The sequence below is a fragment of the Ambystoma mexicanum genome, chromosome 12, assembly GCF_040938575.1.
Source record: "Ambystoma mexicanum isolate Mex_15411 chromosome 12, UKY_AmexF1_1, whole genome shotgun sequence".
Lineage (NCBI taxonomy): Eukaryota > Metazoa > Chordata > Amphibia > Caudata > Ambystomatidae > Ambystoma > Ambystoma mexicanum.
In genome coordinates, this window is record NC_090936.1 from 852,175,004 (window position 1) to 852,200,319 (window position 25,316).

The following is a 25,316-nucleotide window of genomic DNA, read 5'->3' on the forward strand; positions in this document are numbered from 1 at the left end:
ACATGTATGGGCCTGTGCGCGTCTTTGGCCGTGCGCTGTTTTTCCCTATTCGATTCCATGAATACGTGTTGTAGGCGAGCGTGTGGGCGTTCTGCGCACTTGCCTCCTGTACTTCCCCCGTGACGCCCACATTTTCACGAGTTGTTCCCCATTCTGCGTGTAACGCCCCGTGTTACGCCTACTTTTGTTATGTGCGCCGCGCTATGTGCGAATTCGCTGTGGCCTTATCGCACGGCGTTCGTTGACCTGTGCGCCAGTGTGCGCCAGCATGCGCCGTGCACTTTTTCAGCGCACATCCCACATTTTGCGCGTGCACGGACTTCCATGAATAGATGTGCGATGTTTTCTGTGCGATAATCGCACTTGCACTGCGATTTTCGCTATTTCGCTGCGAATCGCACGTTTTCGCACGCGTGCGCCGTTTTTTCGGCACACGTTGATTCCATGAATCGGCCTGAAAATCTCTGGAGTGGGAATAAATATAGGATCGTAGTAAACAAGAGTCAAGTCAGCGGAAACCAAAATATTAATTCACTTCAAGGACATCGTCCTACCGTTAAAGAGATAGAAACAGCACTGCTGGTCATAAGTCAGATCACCATACGTCAATCAACACATGATAAAAGGTAACATGTTTATTAAATTTCTTATAAATTTATTTCAAAAAGTTTAAAAAGGGATTAAATAGTCTACAATACTTGTGCAATACATGAAATTGTATCGTACAATTAAAGAGAAAGAAATAAAGTGCATACTGCGGTAAAGTGCTAGTGCCAATTGTGAACCTCGAGGTGATATCAACGGGAAATAAATCGAGCGTAATAAATCCCGATGATAAACACAAGGATGACTCGAGGGTATCCCTAGATGAGTGAAGGGGATCACTCGACCGGGGAAACCCACAGTGACCCAGAAATAATTGCAATGTGTAAATAGCAAATGTCTATTAATAACACATTCTACACAATGCAAAGAGTCAAAATCGGATCGATTATAATCATCAGCAAACAGGAGGACCAATAGCTAGAAAAAACTCAATACCAGAGTAAATACACATCTAAAACATATACACATAGTAATACAAGTTAGGGATGCTAAATATAGGATCCACAGAAGAGGCAGGGTGAACTCCCTTAAGTGGATCGGCCAATTCTAAAGTGATCCCTACAGGGGGAAAACCCTGAGGGATAAAGTTGAGAGGATGGCCGATAAACCCCTTGTGGACTTTCTCCTCCATTAATTCCATAATGACATTAGTTTGAGGGATAGGGAGTTTTACCTCCATGCCAATAACGTCTTGCACACCCTCAGAAGTCATTAGAGGAATCGTAGAAAGATGATCACAAATATCCTGATCCAAGCATCAGGGGACAGTGGTACCCGGACCCATATCTAAAACTACCCCTTGTGTACTCGACGTTTTCCCAGTGAGCACTTTATTAACCAGATGGATATCAGCAATTGGCTGGTTAGAGAAGATGGGATCAGAGCCATGTCTAGGCATTAAGGGGCGGTCTTCCTTAATAATTTTTCGGATCTATCAAGTCCCTCTAACCTGGAATAGATTTCAGAGAGAAGAGAGTGTGATCTGACCTCTGACCATATGTTATGATACAGACTCACAAAAGAACTCAAAACCATATTCAGTGCAGAGAGAGTAGGTTGAGAAAGTTTGATTCTGTCATCCGCCTCTTTAAGAGTATGATGCAGGATAGACTCGCTGCCATGATCCTTTTGTAAGTCTGGGAGTAGACCCCTTTCTCTCAACCAATTTTGTTTTTCTGTATACTCATCAATAGAATTGATGATATCAGAAGGAGAGCCCACATAGGAATCATCACAAATTTGCTGGGTGACATTATTTGTATTATTAGAGTGGAGACCGAGATGGCGCTCAGCGATGGCCTTATCAGCACATTCTATTATGCTAATGTCGTCAATGTCCTGAGCTAGGGGATCTTCAATCTCTAATTTCTTAGCTATGGGTATGGGTATGATCCAGTAGGGTATGATCCAAAGTGGCCACTATTGGAAGTGAATGTAGAGATTTAACAAGGGTGCTAGTTGCAGTCCTCTTTCCCAAAAAATGTGAGATTTTTTTCCCTTGGATAGGTTTACCTTGGGTACCCAAATTAGATTTTGTTTTAGGAGTGAGATTAGAATATTTATTAAGTGGAGTTTTAAAGACAATGGATTTCACTGTAGGAGTATTGGAAATTCCAGCAAGGTTGGCAGAAAGATTGACATGGCTAGAGGAAGTATGGTTTGTACCCCTAACAGAGGAATAAACCTTCGGCGAAAATTTAATGGGGGGAATGACACCATTCCTATTAACCACAGGGTGAGAAGGTAGGCAATCAACAGCCTCTTTTATCACCACCGAAGAATCTGTAGCATTAGCTGCAGAGTCATCCACCAAAACAGGCAGTATAGGCGTCGTAGGATGTAATTGAGCAGGGGTTGAGAGCACAGTGTTCACCAAATTGTTGTTAGCGTGATCCATATAACCCCTAGCCCTTGGTAAACTGCTGCCTACCTCAAGATTAGAGGCTATAGTAGAAGCTAGACGCTTGTCCTGTGTGTCTATGGAAATGTCTTGATTTCCATTAAAGATGCAACTATTATAGGCTGGAGTATGTGGAATAATACCCATGGCATTCAGTACCTCAGATCTATCTCTGGCATGAATTTGGGCCTGGGCCAGCGATTTCGAGAAAGAGGAGCCAAGGGAAACATCTACTGAAGCATGATGAGGTTTACCCAGTACAGCAGGAATGGAGTTACCTGGTGAAGTACTGACTGGCGAAGCAGAGGGGAGATCACCTGTAGCAGAAGGAGTAGAAACAAGAGAAGCCTCCATAGCTGCCTGGCTTCGAAGTCCCTTACGTGTCATTCAAACAGAACGAAAACCTAAATGGAAGTAGGGGAACTTAAGAGATGAAAGTAAGTAGACTAAACTCAGAGACTGAATTTCAATATGTAGAGATTGAAATAAAGAAAACAAAATAATAACATATAAATCAGTCTTTGAGATAGTATACAATAATATCTAAAATATTGCACTGAAAACAGAGAGCAGCATCAAACAAATCTAAAACTGCCCCAGAAGCACTGAAATAGAAAATGCAGATAGAAATGGAAGTAGGGCCGGCAGATAGGCAATTTTAAATAAAAATACGATATAGAGGATTTCTTGTGTTAAGAATGTCCTTTAAACCTGCGAGGACAAGTAGAATGATTTAAAAGTAGCTTCATTCATCAGTAAAACCAGATGGTGCACTCAGTCTCAGGGTAGGGCACGCCCAACAGTTTATGGAGCTGCCAGAGTCCAACTCTCCACCCCTAACCCTGAGAACTGGAGATGGTAGTGCAAAAAAGGTATGAGCTTTGGACCCTCGAACAGTTTACTCACAGGTCACAGCCAAAGAGCACAACAGCGGCTCCAGTCCTTACTGCCTCCAGGGCTTAACGCCGCAAGGGTGGTTGCGGCAGCAATTTGTGGGCTGAGACAGTCACGTGACATGTCACGTGTCCGTGTAGAGCCCCGCCTCCTCCAGGAAGCAGGGGGCGCAGCAAGAGCACGGCTCGCAGTGCTGCCCAGTTCGAGTGATGTAAAAGTCAATGGAACGTAACGTCTTTCCAAACACAATGCGCTCGCACCCAGTACTCAAAACAACGAGAGACGGAGATCGATGCTATGGAGCTGAATTAAACCCTGAGGCTCACGGGAAGGCCCTAGGTTTGAGGGTTTTGGTGCCTTTTTCAGCACTGAGCCCGAAGGCTTGCCTGCCTGACAGAGATGATGTAAAGTTGTTTGCATGGGGTCGGGACCACCGAGCACCGCTGCAGCCACTGGTGCTTGCTGCTTGGGTGGCACAGCCATACCTACAGCTGCCTGTTTTTCAAACATCACAAGCATCTGCAATTTAAATTCTTTCCACTGCTGTCGAGTGGTCGGCACAGCTGACGACTTATCTCTCTCCGACAAAGAGCCAGAATCGCGTCCGTGTCAATGGCGCCTTTTCTTCTTATGAGATGACGAGGAAGAGTGGATCCGTGAGTGGGACCGCTTCTTTGTCTTGCGCTGATGTCTTCTTTTTCCAATTCATGGGCAGGCCCCTCCGTTTCGGCCTCAGAGGACTTAACGGTTGACCATGCAGGTGATTACGGCAATGGTCAGCCCATTGGGAGCTTGGCTGCCCGCTCACGCAGGGACTAAGGATTCATTTTCCCACACAACGCATACCCCATAAGTGTTGTGACCCGTGCCACACACAGATGCACTGTGGGTCGGTCACCAACATCTTAGAGTCGCAGTCACTCCAGCGTTTAAATCCTGAAATCCGAGGCATGGACATCTTGCAGTCGAGAAAAAAAGACAAAATCTGGTGAAGTTTGTCGAAAAGACTTGAAGATTCGATAACCAACACTATATTCCTCAAGAGCAGCGTGTCGAGCGTGCGGAAAAAGGAACTGAGGTACAGGTTGTAGTGATGTGGTATATATACGATGCCCGACGTCATGTCCGTATCCCACGATTGAGCAAAACGGAGCGAGGTCCACCATGCCCCTTGTCGTAGAATTTTCCAAGCAGCAGAGCTGGATTAGGAGATCTATCAGATGAGGAATCTGCGGGAGAATGGCAATCCATTGAATCTTAGTTACCAGTGCGCATCTCTGTTTCTCCGTCAGCCACCAGCAGCACTCGAAGCCACATTCTCTGGCACTGTGGCCCTCCACAGAGTGCTTTCACTGGCCACAGCGCCTACAGTCTGCACCCGAAGGAGCGGAGACCAAGCCCCACAGGGCCCAGCCCAATGCTGTATCACTGTTGGTGATGCTGAAGCTGATGCCTTTTGCCTGTTTGCCCTGACGGTGAGAGAGGATAGGACCTCCCAACAACATACCAGCACATCACACCATGTCAAGCTGCACCTTCAATCTCCGTAACGCAAGAGGCCACTTCCAACACTTTTGGAGCCAAACCCTTTTCCTCCGAGGAGGGCATTGAAGCTCTCAGCTTGCCCTTCTAATCTTTATTTAATGGTATTCCCCTTAAAGGATCTATTTTTCTATCAATGTCAGCAACTGAAGCAGTGATGCTTTGCTCATCCATCATTATAAGGAGGCAGCTTTGAGAGTGGAAAGCTGCATCCCTTTGCTACCCCAACTCAGCCCAGTTCTTGAACCTCTCTCCCTCTGACCGCAGGGTCTGGGAGGTAGGCCAAGCACTGGGAGAGCGTGAATGCTGGAGCATCCTAGATGTCATGAGTGCATGAAGTTTGATTGTTTTTGATCCATGTTTTAAATGTGTATGATCTGATTCACTTTCAAGATGATTTTCTGAATAAAACAAACGCAGTTTACAGCAAACCTTTTTTTAAATAAATTAGCATTTTCTCAAAGATGCTGGTTGGCATTTCCTCAAGTTAGCGATATATGGAGACATGGTCTGAATACTTGCCTGGCCTATTGCTTTCATCACCGGTGCCTCCAAGCTGTTGCCTATAAACAGCCATCTGGTGAAGTAGCTCAGCCTTTTCCTTCTCCAATCGATTATTGGTTAATCTGAAACAAAATGAACAGTAGGTTTTGCATAAAAGTAGTCAACATGACTGTCTTCTATAAATGCATAAACTGTAGCCACCTTGTCTTTTTGTGAAATTTTTATTTAAGATACAAGTATACAATGGAAATGCAATGAACCAAATGCCAGAGTTTATTCATCCACGTTTCCTTGGTATGCTTGCTTTAAAATAGAACATAATTCCAAAGCAAGCACCACTATAAGCAATTTATGCCTGGATTTGCTCTTTTGTGAAAACAAGAAGGGACTAGCACTTAATACAATCTTATATTTTTTTTTAAACAGAAAAATATTCAAGGTTATGTCTACCATTATTTATTCACCCTATTTGGGGAGCTAATGGGCCACAAACCAAGATGGCCGCTTGAGTTTAACACTGATATTCCTGAATATCCTATTTCCAGATTTTGATTATGCAACACTGGGCTTTACTGAAACAGAGCGGCTTAGTTAGGCGATTCCCTGCACAATTCACCTTTTCTGCCCTTTGATCTTTCGACTGGTACAGCAGCAGCGTTTGTTGAAGTGCCCCCTTGTCCCTGCCATTCTACACACCAGTGTATGCACTTCCCGCGCAACACTCTGATACCGATCTGCGTGATTTTTCCGTCACGGAAAAGTCTGACGTAAAGGTTTGCATGGGAAATGTACACACCACCAAGGGTTTGTACATTTCCCATGCGAACAAACACTGCAAATCACTACATATCCACACCCACAACACACTCCCCACCCACATCCCCAACATAAACAAACCCTAGTTACCTTTTCTTCACGCTGTGTCCCTGCGGCGCCAGTTCCCTTTCACTTCCGTGATCGGGGACCAGTGCCGCAGGGTCCCTTTTTTTTTCTTCCCCTCGGGTGTGCTGCGGGGCTGTCCCCCGCAACACCCCGCTCACTATACCACACAGTATAGTGAGCAGGGTGTTGCGGGGAACACCTCCGCAGCCCGTTTTCATTTTTTAAAAAAAATGTTTTTACTTACCTACAATGCATGCCACCAAAGGTTCAAACTTTTGGTGTTCGGACTTTTGGTGGTATGCATTTTCGGAATTTTTGTACAGTCAGACCTTTTTTTTCAGTCCGATCGTACAATTCCTCTGATCCCCTCCTGCAACAATCTGATATGCGTTGTGGCTGCCGTCAGACAGTTACCGACCGAGTGGCGATCAGGGCTGTGATTAGGAGTTGTAGTGACAGCAATCCACCCTGCTGGTGGCACGGATGCTCTGATCCACTCCTGTGGCCTGGCCAATCCTCGCTACAGCTCCCAGAGGACTGGGGTCTGCTAGAGGGCGGCTGCAGTGAGACCAGGGGGTGGCAGCACTGGATCCCCAATGCTTCTGGCTTGATGCCCACAGTGATCGTGCATATATATGCTTTCTTTCTGCCTTCCATTTCCAATGGCACTACACTACCATGACACCACACCGTCCTGGGGATCTCATACTGCTAACATTGTTCGAGTGCTCTGCCCAGGACACAATACTGTGTTCCTGAGAGCAGACATGCCTGGGATCACTTATCTTTGATCCAACAGAGAGCACTACGAGTACCTCTGGTACACTTAAATCTCGATCCAGGGTCTTCTAGCCCATAGCTTACTGTGAATCCGAAGATGGGAGCCCCAGCATTCCATATTTCTCCCATCATAGGCCTCCTAGATGGCGAAAACATCCACCTTGCTAAATAGAGGCCTTAGATGCCTGATATCCTGGCCTTGACCCCCGAAGGGGATGAAGAAAGCTTCTGACTTGCGAAAGCTCTTGGTCCTGTCCAGATAGAATTTCAGGGCGTGCCTGACATCCAGACAATGCAAAGCCCTCTGAGGCTCGTCCTTAGGGTCCGTGAAGAACGTAGGTAACACTATCTCCTCATTCAGATGAAACAAAGACGACTTTAGGCTAGAACGCGGGGTGCGTTCTAAGGACCACCTTGTCTCTGTGAAAGATTGTGTAAGGTTCTGAAGCAACTAGTGCCTGAAATTCCATGACCCTGCAGGCAGACGCAAGACCCACCAAGAGGGCTGTCTTGATAGTGAGCAGCCTGATGTCCGCGGACACCTTTGGCTCAAAAGGCTTGAGCGCCAAGGCGCCCAACACTACATTAAGGTCCCACATAGGGTGTGGCCTCTTGATAGGCAGGTAGAGCCGCGTGAGGTCTGCCAGATGCCTTTTAACCACTGGGTTGGAGGATGAGAAAACGTCCTCTGACGAATTCAGTTAGGCTCCGATGGCCACCAAATAGGTGCAGCACGTGTCTATTTGCACTCCTGAGCGTCTATTTGCACTCCTGAGAGAGAGAGGTGTTAGGGAGAATTCTCTTAGAAGGCTAATTTGCCAAACCTAGTGAGTAACCCAGCAGCTTTGCTGGATTTTTGGGGTTTGTTTTTTTCTCCTGCTAAGAGTGAGACTCTTTTCCTCCCACTCTTGAGGTATGTCTTTGACTCTATGTGTGCTTATGGGCTATGGACTCTTTTACTCCATAGGGTATCATCTATTTTTTATGTGTGTTACACAGCACCCTCAGTGCAGTAACACAGGGGTGTCGTAGTGACCCACTCCATACCCTGGGACTGACTACTGTCTCCCAGGGCATGTAAAGTCACCATTGACTTTACTAGTCCAAAATTGTGAACAGAACCAGTACAAACCATCATATTGTGGAAGTACTGGAAGGGGTTAATTCGATTGCCCATGGGTCTGTTTCCAAGGGGGCACTGTCCAGTCCCCCCTTGTCGAATTTCTGGCTGGTGGCAGTGGTTACCACGCAACATTTTCCACGGGAATATTTCCTATGGGATTTTCCCATTGATTTTAAACGCACCACTTTTTGGTGCAATGTTAAAGATACCGCCGGTTTAATTATTTAATATTAAATCAACGGTTGGGTCTTTTTAACAGAACTCTTTCCTAAAATGGCATTCGTGTCCGTCTCTGTAACTCTAACCAAGGTCGAGTCCTTTGTTCCACTTTTTGGCGGGCTTCTCCACAGAAGCCCTCCAAATGGTGCTACTCTGTCTGGGTTCCACAGGATGTGTGGGTAGGGGAACGGCACCCTGGACTGCGTTGCCTTAGTAACCCAAGTCGCACTCTATTCTGATTGGCCCAGTGATGAGCCGCCCGGCTCACCACCTAGCATGTTTGAGTGACAGCTAGGCTGTTGAATGGGGGTTTTTCTGCATAAAAGCAGGGCCTTTGGGACTGGAACTTCAGAAGTCATCACAGGACATAACAATCCGAAGAGGGAAGAAGCTGAGCCATCTACAACAACGACACCACCGGTGGAGCCCTGCTGCAACAAACTCACCACTTTCCCAACGACAAGAAAAGATCTTCTGCTAGACGAATCTTCTTCCTTTGAGCTGGTGGGATCAACCAGTTTGCCACTTTCGTCTTCCAAAGACGTCTCTTGGTCTAATCGCCCGTGCCAAGCACCCTGGCGGCCGGATAGCCAAGCTTCATCACTTTGACCGCGAATAAAAGGAACACACTTTTTAACCGACGAACTCCGCGGCTGGTTTCATCCCTGGGCAGTGCAACGACTCCAAGTTTCCTCCTCGACGAGATCCTCTCTTCCCCTGGTCGAAACAATGAACTGCAACCACTGCCAGGAACAACTGCCACCGCTGGAGCTTCCTCTCTCTTTAAGGTACTGTGTTCTGCCTGGTCCCACTTTCTTCGGTTTGCTAAAGGTGACCCTTAAATCCTTGGCTTTCCAACTGGGTTGGCCCCAGACCTTCTAACTTTACCTTTTGAATCACCCTAACCTCTTTTGAACATTCTGCAAAGACTTTTAATGCATTTTAAACTGTGTGATCTTAGGCACATTTCGCTTTGCTCCTTTTAAAGTGGGCCTGGCCTATGAACTTTGGCTCTACAGTGTATACTGGCTTTATTCCCTTGCTTTGAACTTATAAAAGTGTTGGGAACTGGTTTATTTTTATGCCCTGCCTTTTTCACTCCCTTTAACTTAACTATTGGAATGCCATCTAGGTTACGCGCTCCCATCTGTTTTAACAAATAGTGGTGTTTTAACTCTGACTTGTCTAATAGTTATCAAGGGAGGTGTCTATACTTTACCTGACTGTGTTTTAACTTTCTTTTGATTTAGAGTGCTAGTGTATTGCCTAAAGTGTGTTTTAAATAAATAATTATATACTTTTGATACAAAGCTCTGGTCAGTGTTTGTTTGCTCTACTGTGTTTTTGGCCCTATTGTGTATACTCTATATACCGCCCTACTCTTCTTGAGAGAGGTCTGACTGCTCAGCCACAGCTACCAGGTAATTCTGGGTGGTGCGGACTGCTACCAATTGGGTTTACTGCTTACTCCTGTAGTCTTAATCTTTTTGCAGTGTTCCCCAAGGGAAATGCACAGGATTCTGCCTAACACGAGGTGTGCAGAGAAGGATAGCACGTTGTCCAAACAGCATGTGAGAGTATCGACCCCCTTGGAGTCTGCCCAGTGTCAAAACCTAGTCCACTTGCTTTTGTACTGGCTCCTGGTAGCATTGCTCCTAGCACCCTGTATGATGTCTAGGTTAGCCTGCGAAAGACGCAAATGCTTCAAAGTGACCTGTTCAGGAACCACGTTGCAAGTGCTAACTTCTGAGGGGCAGGGTGGATGACGTGCTCCCCTGCTGCGACAAGAGCTGAGCTGGGCCCAGTGGAAGGTGCCTCAAAGGTTTGTCCACCAGGCTGAGCAGCTCAGAGAATCATGGTCTCGCTGGCCACCAAGGAGCTACCAGAATTATGCTGAGGTGCTGATCTTGCAGATCACCCTGTGTACCAGGGGAGTGGGAGGGAACGCATATGCGTTCATACTGTTCCACTGTATCTGAAACGCATCTCCCAGAGAACCGGACCCCGTCCCAGCCGGGATGCGAACTGAGAGCACTTCCTTTTGTACCATGTGGCGAACAGGTCCACCTGTGGATGACCCCATCTGTTGAAGATCCCCTGTAGGACCTGATTGTTCAATTGCCATTTGTAATTGGCTGCACCCAATCTGCTGAGCCTGTCCGCCTCCAGGTTCAACTCCCCCGGGAAGTGGATTGCTGTCAAGTGTATGTTGTTCACCAGGGCTCATTCCCACATGCTGACAGCCAGGGTGCATAGCGGAGGAGACCTGGTGCCACCCTGCTTGTTGATGTAATACATGCTGGTGGAGTTGTCCGTCTGAATAAGGATCATTTAACCACTGTTGAGCGGTAAGAAGGCCCTGAGAGTCAACCAGATGGCCTTCAGCTCCAGCCAATTGATATGGGCCTCCTGTTCCTGAAGAGACCAAAATCAATGGACGCTGTGGTTGTCCAAGGTAGCTCCCCAGCCCTCCAAGGAAGAGTCTGTGGTGATGGTAACCTGTGGGGCTGGTAGTCGGAACCGTCTGCCTATCCTCAGATTGCAGTCCGTGCTCCATCAGAACAGGTCCTGGTGGTGAGCCGGAGGAATGCTGACGAGTTCTGCTTGGGAACCCTGCTCCTGATTCCATGAGGCTGCGAAGTGCAACTGCAATCTCCTCGATTTGAGCCTTGTGTAAGGCACTGCCAGAAAAAATGCTGCCATGGTATCTAGAATGTGCTGGTACCACGAAGCGGAGGTCACCTATCTGCTGAGAAAATGGCATGTGGCTCTCTTGAAGACTGCGATATTGTCCTCCGAGGGAAAAACTCTCTCGGTCCTTGTATCCCAGATGAGTCCCAGGAAAGCCAGGCTCTGTGTCAGCTCCAGCTGTGACTTCTTGAGATTGATGGAGAATCCTAATTCGTGTAGTGTACTCATGAGGGCGGAGGAGGTGTGTTGGACCGCCTCGTGTGATCCCGCCCTGACAATCCAGTCGTCTGGGTATGGATATATATGGGGACCCTGGGCCCTGAGAAGGGCTACTACTGCATTCATAAGCCTGGTAAAGACCATGGGGCTGAATTGAGGCCAAAGGGTAGAACCTTGTATTGGAAATGAAAGCCCATGATCCTGAACCTCAGGAAGGATCGATGGGGCTGCCAAATTGGAACGTGCGGGTATGCGTCCTTCTGGACCAGGCAGCACATCCAGTCTCACACAGAATCTCTGCAATAAGCGCTGGGGTAACCATCTTGAACGTTTGAAGCAGAAGGGAAAGGTTCAGGGTGAAAGGTCCAGCACAACTCTCAGGCCAGCCTGGTTTTTGTGTATGGTGAAAATTCTGGAATAGAAGCCCATGCCCCACTGGGAGGCTGGGACTTCTTCCACTGCCTGACACTGTACAAGCGCTTGTATGTCCGCCAATAGAGTTGCCGTCCCAATCTGTGGGAGTGGAAGAGAGGAGGGAGGGGAGGGAGGAAGAGAGGTACCAGTAGGCGGTAATCCAAGGACACTACTGATAGGATCCAGGGGTCCACAAACCTACGAAATTCATGCCTTTTTCCCCTATGAAGCTGAGGAGGGGGAATGAAAGAAGCCCTTATTCCCCGCCTTGTGCGGTTTACGGTGGTGTTGACTCTGAGATCAGTTCGGCTGCCTGGATCGTCGTTCTTGGAAGGCCCAAAACCCACCGAAGGCCCGGCCCTGGAACGCTGGTGCGTCTGATTGTAGGTCTTGGGCGTAGACTTCATGAGGCTGGATAAAGTCTGGCAATTGTGGTGGTTCTTATCCAGTTCCTCATCCGTGGTGGAATGGAAAAGGTCGCTACCCTTGAACGGAAGATCCAATATGTGTTCCTGTACGTCCTTCTCATGTCCGTGGCTATACAGACGGCACGGCCAGAGGTGTCGATATGTGCCACTGTGGACTCTATGATGTCTTGGGCCACCATCTTTGCTTCTGCCAGCCCCATCCTAGAAGCGTGCTTGACTGTGTACCGGTGTTCCGGCAGGAAGTTGGATATTTCCCACCAAAGCCTCTGGTTAACAGCTGTAAGCATGACATCTGCATTAGACTGACAGAGGTGCAGCGAGGCTTTGGAATAGATTTTCTTTCCATACGCCTCCAAGATCTTCTCCTCCTTGCCTAGCAGCATAGAGGACGAGGTGGCAGAGGAAGACTGCAGCTTCGAAAAGATAGAGGCTGCGTCAATCACTGAGGATTGTGGTTGAAGGTGTGCCGACATCAAGAGTGTATCCCCCTCCAATTGCCTGTATTTGACGTTAAGGCGCCTGTGGGTGGGCTGCGCCAAATGGGGCTTAAGCCATCCCTTAGTTGCCAATGCAACTACGTCCTTCTGCATCGGAAGTCCCTGTTCTAGCCGCATAGAGAGAGGACCTTGGCAAGAGTACCCCCGCCTCCGTTGTTCAACCTCGGGTTGTGGAAGCCCCAAGTATTCTGCCAAACCTGCAAGACGTTCATGGAAGGCCTTGGCTGCAGAAGCTGTGTCGGGGTCCTCCTCCTCGTTGGTGTCCACCAGGGTGTCCGGCTGGTCTGGTGCCTGAGGAGGGGAGCTGTGCGCCGAAGGCTGGGGTGTGGAGACCAGAGCCAGAGGCTGGTGTGGAACCGCCTGAACTGTACGAGGCAGGGAAGCCGGAATCAAAGGACTCAGCGTGGGCAACTGGGGCTGCACAGGGCCCTGAGGAGCCGGAACCAAAGCAGGAATGACTATAGGCGCTGGTGGAGGGACCGGCAGCATGCCCCTGATAACATCCCGCAGGATGGCGCTCATTTGAGGGGACCTCATAAGCGTGAGGAATTTCTCAAAAAACCTGTCCTCACAGGCTGGTGGGGTGGCAGGTGGTATTGACAGAGTAGCGGGTGGCTGCTGGGGCCTGCACATACTCTGCCTTGCTAGTTGCAGGGGATATCTGCCCTGCGACGCTGAAGGATAAGCTGTAGGCCACGTACCTGGTGAAGACCAGTCCCACCTGGACACTCCATCTCCTACCTGCTCTTTAAACAGGGATGGTGTTGGACGAGCGGCCATCTTTTCTGGCATGGCCGCCATTTTGTCAAGCTGCATGCCACGTGCCGTGTCGTGGTGCCTGGCTCGTTGGGCATGGCCTCCCCCTGAACTCTTGGCGGTGGAGCTTGAGGCCTACACTGCACCTCAGGACGAGCCCTGGTAGGCGTGGTGCCCTCGGCTGAGTCACCGGTGTTGTTGCATACAGGCGCCCCCTCAGACATTTGTCCGTTAGTAGGGCGTAGTCCCTCTTGTGGACACCCGGTAAAAAAACCTTGCAGTCCCTTGGCACTGTCTCCAGAAGGATCTAGCGACCCCTTGGCCTGATGGCCTGTAGCTGAATGAGCCTCAGTACCTGTGCTGGTGTGAGAACCTGAACGGTCCCTCCCACTCAGACGTTTCCTAGGAAAGGAGTCGCCCTTGCAGGGTGCGATGGAATAAAGCTGCCCTACCTTGTGCCTTGACTTGTGTCTGACCAAGTTCTTCAAGTCCTATGGAGGTGTCTTTTCCAAGAGTTACCTCCACCGGGCTAACCTGTTCTTCAGAGCTTTAGGTGTGAGCGTGTCACACGCTGTACAACCTTGCCCGCCGTGGTCGGGGCCAAGGCAGCGGAGGCATAGAACATGGGGGTCGGACATGAAGAAGAGCCCCTCGTAGGCTGGAAACCTGCTGAAGCCCAAGGACATCGACATGCGCCGGGGAGGAGCGTGGCGCCAGAGGAACGAATACCTGATTAAAGATTAGAAGACAAAAGACAAAAAAAGACAGTATCCGGGGAAGAGCGTGTGGAATTACAAGGCCGAAGCCAAACCCAGGAGCGCTGGTGAAAGCGACCTGTTCCCGTGGACATGGAAAAGAAGACTGGAGCGTGGCCCCGGTGGGCGGAGTCAAGGGAGCACATGCTCCCAGGGCTGCGTCCCGGCACGCTCTAAATTTATAGGGGAAGAAGATTTTTTCTGATGAAAAAGGCTCTGTCTCCCGTCCCTAGTAAGGGACGCCCATACAGTATGGAGATATCTCCTATTCTCCAGCATTGGTATCTTTCATAGATTCACTTGGTGTTTGAATATTCCCTGTTGTCAAGCTGGGAATCCTCTAACTCCTGCTTCTCCAGCTCCTTCCCACATTCCTCCGGAGGGCAATTTGAAACTTAATCGAACCCAATTTTGAGAGCACGAAAGGAGGTTTTTTTTCCAACGAAAAGGAGGAAGAAGTCCTCTCATCATTGTCTTCGACTCAACCACTTCCCGAACCACCTTGTGAAGCTACTGCGCCTCAGTCGATGCTTGCTCCCAGTCACCTGGAAGCGCTTTATCTCTCGATGGATATCTTGTCTACCTTGCAGACACTGGTTTCGGGGTTGCAGTCCAGAGTACCAGTCATCCCGACCGTTTCTCCTCTACAGGATCTGCCCCCTGCTCTGCCTAAATCCCTCTGGCGGCCACACTTTTGCCTACAGAGCTCTGCGAATCTGAATCAGAGGACGACATTTCTCAAGACATGTCATCCACTCACACCACCACCACCACGGATGAGTTTGATGACTTGGGCCCAGCGTTCCTTCCTCAGGCCCTCAAACACACAGAGGTAACCATAAGTTGTTTATCCTCGCTGGGATTGTCCATCAATTACAGCACTCATTCCCAGCAAATTCTGTTCTTAAGAGCGCAACTGAACACTGTGTCCTGCGTCGCTAACCCCTCATCCGCAAAACAAAAGAGGTGATGGCTGAAAAGTTAAGAATTAATATTAACGTCTGCCTTTGCTCTGGGCAACCCTCCAGACCATGGTTCTTCGCCTGCCAAGCCACTAGAAAAGGGAAAAGACCATATGCAAATCAGGCTTGGTCCCACTCCAAAGGGGTAGTCCAGCCCAAATTGCTTGGTCAGAGCCCTTCTGCACGAGACCACAAGCATCCCCAAACATTTTTCGGCCTCATTGGGCCTCATCAGTGAGGAGCAGCTTGGGTCTCTAGGCCCAGCAGGCATGGGACCCACGTCTGAGCATAGAGACCCAAGCTGCTCCTCACTGATGACGTCCAATGAGGATGAAACATGTCTGGGGATTCTTGTGGTCTCATGCAGAAGGGATGTAACCTAGCAGTTCGGGTTGGACTGCCCCTTTAAGGGTTGGACCTAGCCTGATTTGTACGTGGTCTTTTCCCTTTCTTCAATGGCTTGGCAGGCGAAGAAAGATGATCTGGAGGATTGCCCAGAGCAATTGCCAGAGGTTTAAGATGAATTCTAAACCTTTCAGCCACCACCTCTGTTTTGCTACCGCATCAACCGACAGGGTTAAGTCCATTCTTCCAAAAACCCACCTGCTCTCACGAAAGCTGGCCGTATCAGTCCGCAGTCTGCAGTCGCTCTTGGGGATGATATCCTCCTGCATTCTCCTCATACAACCCTGACGGCTTCAGATGAGGCCTATTCATGAGTTCTTAGACACCCGTTAAGACCTCCTGTGAATGGGAGTGTTCCTCCCGCACCCATTCCACGACACCCTGTTCTGGTGGTCAGTGCTCACCAATCTCACTCAGGGGACACCTTTTCAAGCGCTGGTCGATCAGATCAGTCACGACTGATGCATCCTTGGACGGCTGGGGGGCCCACACCAGCAGCTATCAGCAAGGGGCCTTTGGTCACAGGACAGGAAATTGCTACACATCAATATCCTGGAACTGAGAGCAGTGTTACGGGAACTGAAGCCCTTCTGCCTCCATCTCCAAGGAAGGTTATTTGGGTGCTAACCGACAACACAACCACGATATTTTACATACAGAAACCGGGCCGCACCAGATCACCCATTTTCTCAGCGGAAGCACAATCCCTCTGGAAATAGACTGTGGCACACAGCAATTCGGTGGTTGACTCTCAGCAGGGAACAATACTTCTGCCACGAGTGGGAACTCCTCCATGATCAAATTCTGCACATCTTCCACACATGGGGTGCTCTGTAAATAAATATCTTCGTCACCAAGGAAAACGCAAAGTGCCATACGTTTGCCAGAAAATTCCCCCATGTCAAAAGTCTGGGAGGCGACTTTACGTTCACATGGACCAACAAGTTTCTTGATGTTTTTCCCCCGTTTCGCTCATCCCAAGAGTCCTACATGCTTTTGGACAACATCAGGGCAAAGGGATTTTAGTGGCCCAGTTCTGGTTTCCTGAACTCCTCTATCTGTCATCGGCACCTCCCATCCGACTGCCTCCAGTCTTCAATCTTCTCTCTGGAGAAAAAGTGGCGGTCATGCACCACAATCTGGCCTCTCGCAATCTGACAGCCTGGCTACTGTTTTCCTAGAATTCCGACGCATCCCATGCCTCAGGACTGCAGAGACATTATTTCTAAGGCTTGTGCGCCTTCTAAAGTCTCTTGCCTTAAAAGCAAGTGGAAGAATTTCATGACACCAATAAAGTTGATTCCTTCAGCTTCTATGTACAAGATATCCTGCCTTACCGATTTGTAATGGCCTGCCGTGTTCTTGCACATTCCTCTGTTAAAGTCCATCTATCCGCGATCTCAAGATTTACTTGCACCTCCAACACACCCTTGTTATGGTCTCACAGTTGTATTAAGGAATTCCTGAAAAGACTCTTCCATGCTTTCCACCAGTGTGGGCATTGGCTCCTTCTTGGGAGTATAATGTTGTTTTTCCAAGTTAATGGGGCCTTCCTTTGAAAACTTATACAAAGCGAGCATCAAGTTTCTGTCATGGATGACTGCGTTCTTGGTTGACATCACCTATGCCAGAGGAGTGGGGGAGATCCAGGCTTTGTCAGGCAGGCCACCATATTTTGCGTTCCACAACTCCAACAAACAAACAGATCCCACCTTCATGCTTAACTTACCTTTGCCATTCCATCTCAATGAACTGTTGTTCCTGCCTGTCTTCTTTGAGTCTCAGTCTAGTCTGTCGAAAAGCTTGCTGCCTTCCTTACAGGTTATGGAGGCTCTGAAGTATTATGTTGCCTGTACCAATAAGTTCTGAAAATTGTTTCGCTTGTTGGTGGAATGTGGCCCCAAGGCTGTGGGCAAGGGGCTATCTAAGTACTCCATCTCCTGATGGCCGTCTGCTTGCAACTCCTACTGTCATCACTTGGGCAACAGGTCACTTCCTGGCCTACCTAGGGTGCACTCCACGAGGGCCGTTTTTTCCACCACTGCCTTCCACTCCGGTGTCCCGCTGTTTGAACATGCGTAGGGCAGCTACTTCAAGGTATTTTCACGCCTTCACAGGATTCTACTCCATTGACAGAAACTCCATGGAAGAGTCCAGGGTGGGCCAAGCAGTGCTTCGTCATCTATTGGCATAAGGTGAGCTTTTCCTGAAGGTTAGACTTATTCCTTTGCCTATTTTGTATGTGTATACTGCTTCATAACCTATTCAAACAGCACGTGAACCTATGAAAGATACAATACCTGTAACTCCTGTTATCTAGCATTGGTATTTTTCATAGATTCACATGTGACGCTCCCGCCTACCCTGCATATGGCTTTTCTTGGCTCTTTCACATGTGCTATGTTAATCTGAAGAGGACCTGCAGGGGTGGAGCTAAGGGAGACACTGCCTATTGGCTAATGGGTAAGGTGACCCAAAATTACTCTACAGAGAACAAATTGACTGCAGCTTTTCAAATTCAAATGAAAACTGCTTTAATGTTATCGAGGAGTCTCAGCCTGACGACAGAGACTATTCAAATAGCATGTGTATATATGAACGATCCAATGCTGCAGAACATGTACAATCCTTGTTTGTGGGGTAACCTCCCCCCACACACAAATAAAAGCAAAGTGAAGGTATACATTTAAACCAATTAAACTTGGTGAGACATTTTCAGCCAGTATGAATTTGGGAATAAAAGACATGGAACCCTATTAATGAACATTATGAAACTAAATGGAACAATGGGAAAGAAGCGAAGGGACCCCTTTCTGAAAAAGAGTAAATCAAAATTCCAATACACCATTATGAGAATCAACCAAAGATCTTAAAAAGGACAGACAATATAGAAAATCTTAGGGAAGTGTTCCAGCAAATGAATCTATTTGGGTCAATACAAGTAATGTGAACCAAAAGACAAACAAATGAAGGCATACTGAAATAGTTACTGCATGTTTTGAATGCAAGCTAAGGCCTAATTCCTGCCTACATAATTGTCTGCACACTTCTAGAACAACAATCAATGGGACCAAAGGTGGATCTTAAGCTAAGTGGTCACTGGTTTACATCCTAGTAACTTAGAACTGAATTTGCTTATTTTCCAAAAATAGCTGAAGTCCCCAGTCTGAACAAAAAATATGTTTTTATCAATTACTAGCAGTCACCATATATAAATATGTTTGAATGGAAAGCTCAGGTATATCTAGATAACTTCTGTTATTCATTTGTTCACAGACTTAATTATAGTTTGGAATTGGGATAACACAGAGGTTTAGAATTAGGAAAGGACATTGATCAATCGCACCCAAATCACTGTAAATGCTAAATATCTTCAACATTTTCACCTCAGCTCACAAGCATTGCCCTTACCTCAGAAGTTGGAACTCCCTTGCAAGACCTTGCTCAGTTTTTGCATCTTCAGGAAAGTGTTCCAGCAATTCAATCTAATTTGGTAAAGAAAATAAACAACTAAGGGCAAGCATGATAAACATACAATCCTGAAACAAATGGTCAATGACATTTTTCACTAGCGGATTGCACTTCTAAAGTTCACACTAAAACCAGTGCTTTGAGTAATAATGAAACAGAAGTATGTTGGTTCCGGCAACAATATTTCTAGTGTTTACCCTCATCTTCTGTTCCGACAGGCAATTTTAGGGGTTATAGTCATTGGATGGTCAGTGGACTGGTGAGCTGTAACAATAACAATGTACATTACTTTGAGCGTAATTTAGGCAGGCAGTCAGGGCCTTTGGCCGCCGTGTGAGAAAACATGTCAGCTAATTCAGTCCCAGAGGGGCACACGAGCGGCACTAGCGCTGTAACAAACAGACACAGGTTGACATATGATCAACCTCAGCCTGGCACATGAACAGCTCTGCCACGAGCAGTCACAGCCTGACACAGAAGCACTAGTCTGTCACACACAGAAGCAGGCAGGCACATGAACAGTCCTTGTGCATGAACATCCCTGAGATGTCTGAGCCCACTGGAATTTTGAGTATCACCCTGACCTTATTGGGGGTTGGGTCCCAAACAATCGATGCATCTTGAAATATTATTACCACAATTATGGTGGCATTTTATTTTGTGGTAAAGGAGGTGTGAGGATATGTTCATTGTGAAAGGAACATTTATGGTTTTTATGTCAAAAAAGGTAGCAGGCGCTCCTCTCCAGAAATAATTTGTTGGGCCTCATCAGTGAGGTGAAGCTGTGCCTCTCTGAGCACAGTGAGCAGGGAGTCCACGTCTGGTTGCCCACAGGTAACTCAGGGTGACCAACCCCAAGTTCCTTGCAAATATTTCAAAAAAGGTAGCGGGCGCTCCTCTCCAGAAAGAACATGGCATGATAACCTGTTCTGAGAGGAGAGTTTGCAGCACACGCGCAGGAATTGTCATAGCATTTCGGTGCTGGACTGCCCATGTGGGCGGGACAAAGACTGATATACAAATGGATATTCCTCATCTGTGAAAGGTACAGTGAGCAAAAAGCGTGTGCTGCAAACTCTCATCTCAATACAGGATATCATGCCATGTTCTTTCTGGACAGGAGCGAGCGCCTACTACCTTTTTTGATATATGGTTTTTATGTCACCTAGTAAGATATTTAGTACTGGTATTACTTCTCCTAGCATAAGATTTATGATGGATGCTTTCCATGGAAGCTCCTTGTATCAGATAGGCAGCACTTCTCAAGTGGGCTACATTTATGTCTGCTGTGCCTTCACTGTTTTCCAAAGTGCTCACAGGTGCAGTAGTTCTGAAGAAATATTTCAACCCTTTAACTGTCCTTAGGACATATATACACTTCTGAAAAAAATGGCTAATTTTACTGTTAGGAGTAAGTATCATGGAGATTCCAAGATGGCTGCCGATAGGAGACCTTCGTAATCAGGGCTCTCCTGCCCGCCCGGGACTAGAGTACCTAGTTCTGAGACTCAACACCCTCCCCAGGCATTTGGAAATTCAGAAATAAAGGTCCCACATCAGCTGGGATCTAATCAGCGTTCCCCCGTAAGAGCACGACGGCGGAATTCACCAGAAAATACAAAAACAGATTATCCACCTTGCCCGCTCGTAAGCGCGGTGTGGAGCTGCGCAGGAGACTGGAGGAACGGAGCTGCGCTGGAGACAGTGTGTAGTGAGGCACTGGATTGGCCTCAAGCCCTGTAGGCACCCTGTGAGCGAGAGGGGTACGTTGCGACGAAAGAAAGGTGTGTGTGCAACATCGCTGGCTCAGAACACAGAGGAGCGATGGGAGAACCAAAGCCAGGGGAAACTTTAAGAGGGGCCCACCCAGAAGGTGTAAGAAGCAACTAGAGGGAGCCTTGGCCGAACTAAGAGCCAGGTGAAGGGAAGAGGGCTCGGGAGTAGGGATTCGGCTGGTTCTGAGGGTACACTGTCGCAGAGGGGACGGGCGACCATGTCTAAAATCAGAGGTAAGAAGACCCACAACTCATTAAGGGGGCAAATGAAGCCCCGGGAGAGTAATATTCAAAAGATGTGGAGTCGGGGCGGAGTACCCCCCTAGCCCCCACTCCCCAGCTGTAGAACAGAGCTTGGATCAAGCAGAACACAAGGGGCCCCAAAATCACTACGGGCAGGACCAGACTGTAACACTGGAAGTCCTTTGGCAATACGTCAACGACTTTGGCGACAGGATCGCAGAAACGGTCCAACGACAAATGGACAAAATGAGGGAAGACCTGGCATTGGCGCTACAAGATATAATAGGAGACGTGAATAAGATGGAGGAAAGGGTGGACACCAATGAGAGAGCAAATCAGGACCTGGCTGAGGACACTAGGAAAACAGAAGATTTGGTGGAACAATTGGCAAGTGCAACCCACAACTTTGAGCTACAGGCCGAGGACTTAGAAATTAGGTCCAAAAGATTGAACATTAGAATAAAGTGCCTGTCTGAAGAGGTGCAAGATAAAGACCTTGAGGCAGCGATTAGAAACATTTTTGCAGACTTGTTAGACAGCTCAGCAGACATAAAAATTGACAGAGTGCATAGAGTGGGTCCACGGAGGAACGAACTGGGGGGGCAAGGCTGAGGGACATCCTGGCTGCCCTACACGACTACTTGCTGAAGGAAAAGATCTTGGCAACGTTGAGGAAAGTGAGGCAGCTATCATATAATGACTCAGACATACAACCTTTCCAGATCTGTCCCAAACAACGCTGATCAAAAGAAACAAATGAGCCTGGTACTGAGCATGCTCTGGGAAAAAGACATCCGATACCACTAGACATTCCCATATGGCCTGGTCTTTGAGTGGTAGGGGAAGCAACAACATATAGCATCCTATGAGGAAGGAGCAAGAATTCTAGGAATCGAGGAAGAGGACCAACGATCAAAGGAACCGTCAGCGAAAAGACAGAACAGAATTAAGAGTTCGGAATGGACATTGGCAAGACCTAAGCAAAGCAAGGAGAAAGGCTTCCAACCCTACCTGAAGGGGCCCACAGACCGAACGCCAGAGGAGAGGGGGAACCCCCTGACAAAAGGCACCGCCACTTGAATTGAACAAATGAGGAACAGGGAGAAACATAATGGACTAGCCTGGGGAGGGTGGTAAACTTACACTGAAATAGAGGTTCTGGGGGGATAGCGATGTGGGAGTTGGGACCTGAAATGGGTTTGTGTGAACCTGCATTTGTTCGCACTGGGGTTCAAAATGGGTTCAATCTTTTGACAGGGTGATTCAGGGGAGGGGGGGAGAGGTAGAGGCTGGTTGAGCACATCCAGTGAAGGGGGGTAGGGGGGTGTGAGGGGGAGAGGGCAGCTGTTGGGGGTGGGGGGATGCAATGGATAAGCACGATCAGCTAAGCATCATCTCCTTGAACATTAATGGGATAAACTCCCCGTGAAAAGGAAGAAACTGGAAAGATTCTTAAGGAGGAAGGGGCTGGATATAGTAACCTTGCGGGAAACACATGTGCTGGCCCGGGATAAACAAAGTCAGACTACAGGGATTCCACCAAATCTATCAATCTAACAAGAATGGCAAGAGGGGAGGGGTGCTAAATTCTCTTTGAAACAACTTAGACCTCACAATCACCGCTGCTGAGAAGGACGCTCAAGGGAGATATGTGGCCTGGACTCTGCAAGGGACGGATATACGTTAACCACTATTTATGCACCCAATACCGGTCAAGATGGGTTTCTCCAGACGTTGTTGACCAGACCGGAAAGATTTGCAAAGGGATCGATAGTACTGGCGGGGGACTTCAATATGGCCTGTGACCCAAGAGTGTATAGGAACAGGGGGAAACACATACCCAGGGTAAGCCCTCGAAAGAATTGGTTGAGAAAATTGAGACTCGCAATGGTAGACGTGTGGAGGGAAAAGGAGGGGAATAAGGAGGGATGCAACTTCTTCTCACAAGTCCATTGGACCTAGTCTAGAATCGACTACATATGGTTGTCAAGGTCACTGCTGGGACGGGTGTCAGACATAGCGGTGGGGGCAATAGTCTTGTCAAATCACGCACACATAACCTTGAAATTCAGAAGGAAAATGGGTCCTCCCGGGCTGTGGAAATGGAGATACCCCACATATATTTAAGGATGACATTCTGAGGAAGTAGATCTGGGGTGGGGATTGAGGATTTTTTTCCGGGACAACAACAGTGAGGCCACGACTGAGCAGGCGAGGTGGGACCCGTTCAAAGCAACAATATGAGGGAAGATCATCACTACCAAGGCCCGCAGAGAGAGAGAGAGCAGACTCATAGAAAACGAATTGGAGGAGAAACTGAAACAGGTTATGTGCAGGATGGGCATAGGAGTGAGTGAGGAGGTAAGGAGGGAATATAGGGCCATAAGGGGTCAATTGGAAATAATCCAGCCCAAGACGGCATAGCGATCCCTACTGTACCTCAAACAAAAGTACTATATAAAAGCAGACAAAATGGGTAGGCTCCTTGCCAGGATGCTGATAAGAGAGGAAAAAGCCAAAGCCATACCAAAAATAAGGATGGAAGGGGGGGAGAGAGCACGAATATAGCCAACATCTCCTGGGAATTCTATAAATATTAAACTGAGCTATATAAGTCGGAAGACACGTCAGAGAAGAGCCTGTTAGACTACTTAGACAAGTGCGACCTACCCGTATTAAGTGGGAAGGAAAGACTGGCACTGGAACAAGACATCACAAAGGAAGAAGTGCGTAGGGCCATTGTGTCACTACTACTCAACTCCAAGGGATCGGATGGGTGCACGTCAGACTTCTATAGGACTTTCAGGGAAACTTTAATCCCCCATCTGGTTCCCCTGTTTAATAACTTTGGGGGCAGGAGGGTTGGGGGAGGGGAAAATCACACCGTCTATGGAAGAGGCAAAAGTACTCCTACTGCCAAAGCCGGGCAAAGATCCAGCCATATTTGGCTCGTATAGACTGATTGCACTAATTAACTAAGATATACACAAGTGTAGAGGAGCAGCCAAGTACTCCTACCAGAGGTCCCGCTACCGTTCTGCCTATATGTTGGCTACCGGATATTGAGACATGCGCAAGGCCAGTAATGGTACCTATACCGCGAAACAAGGTATCCATTGAGAAAACCCTATATGTATTCACGAAGAAATTATGGTCTTCCGAAGGATGTTCCGGAAGAAGAGTGAAAGAAAATGAAAGAGAAGATGGGTGACGTCACATGAAGCAGAGGTGACGCACCCAGAAGAGATGCCGACAAAGAAAGAATATAGACCTTATAAAATCTGATGATGAAGTAATGAATTAAGCAACATTTCAAGAGCAAAATGAAGATTTCACGTGCAGAGAAGCACTGAAGAAAATGTCAAACCATTTTACAATTGTACAGACACAGTAACACAAATAGACAAAGTAATCATAAGGCTGGCTATGTAGTAAATAGATTGCAGGCGATGCGCCGATGTATAGGAATGTATAGAATTTGGATGTTCCACGAAGCATTGTAGTAAACTTGAACCCTGTTAATGAAAGGATTGCAACTGTGGCGCAACAGAATAGAATAGCTGACGGCGAAGGAAGATTCGAGAAGGCTTGCCTGGCTCAGTGGCAAGCGTTGGGCCACTGAGAGCCTGGTCATTTACTCAAAAGGATACAATAACAAGAGAAGTGAGCCGAGCTCCTGTTTAAGGTGTAACGGAAAAACACTAGAAGCGCCAGGTTTTAAGGAGCTCAAAGCATGGTCTCAAGTCACATGGTGAGATGAAAATAGACTTTGGGGCGAGCTACACCAAGACCAGAAGATAAGGCCATGCCTTCACTCCCTTTTATTCTCAGGCACAGAGAGCCTGCACCCAGCCAAGTTCAAACATAGTAATTGAATGGCCGCCGCAGGGGTGATGATGAATGTTGGGCTAATTGGGTGGGGAGGCATGGCTTGGCCGACCTCCCAGCACCCGGGGTACCAGCTTGCGTGCTGCTAACGAGTTGAATATTCCAGAAGGGTACAAGTGTGCCAACCAATTATAGAGGGCTACGTATCAAAGAGCCCTATAGGTTGAGAAGCCAATAGGACATTGTGTATTAGTCCAACACGGAAGATGATTTGCACTTGGGGTGGGCTTAGTTGTCCACCTGACTTTAGAGACCCAATCAAAACCCCATACCCCACAGAAAGTATATGTAGAAGTTCCCTTTAAGCCTATCACATCCCCTAGTAGGTTTTCTTATTTTGCCACATAGTATGACGTCACTTA

At 47.8% G+C, this 25,316-nt stretch overlaps 1 protein-coding gene across 4 annotated transcripts in view; it reads right to left on the reverse strand.

The window, feature by feature from the left end:
* The window catches only part of CEP290 (centrosomal protein 290), a 3,224,991-nt gene that overhangs the window by 102,558 nt on the left and 3,097,117 nt on the right, over positions 1-25,316 (reverse strand). For all 4 annotated transcript variants that reach the window (XM_069629332.1, XM_069629331.1, XM_069629333.1 and 1 more), the window contains 2 exons: positions 18,989-19,062; positions 5,465-5,568 (listed from right to left, as the gene is read on the reverse strand). In XM_069629332.1, coding sequence (XP_069485433.1) covers positions 5,465-5,568; positions 18,989-19,062 — 178 coding nt within the window. The remainder of the gene's footprint in view (positions 1-5,464; positions 5,569-18,988; positions 19,063-25,316) is intronic.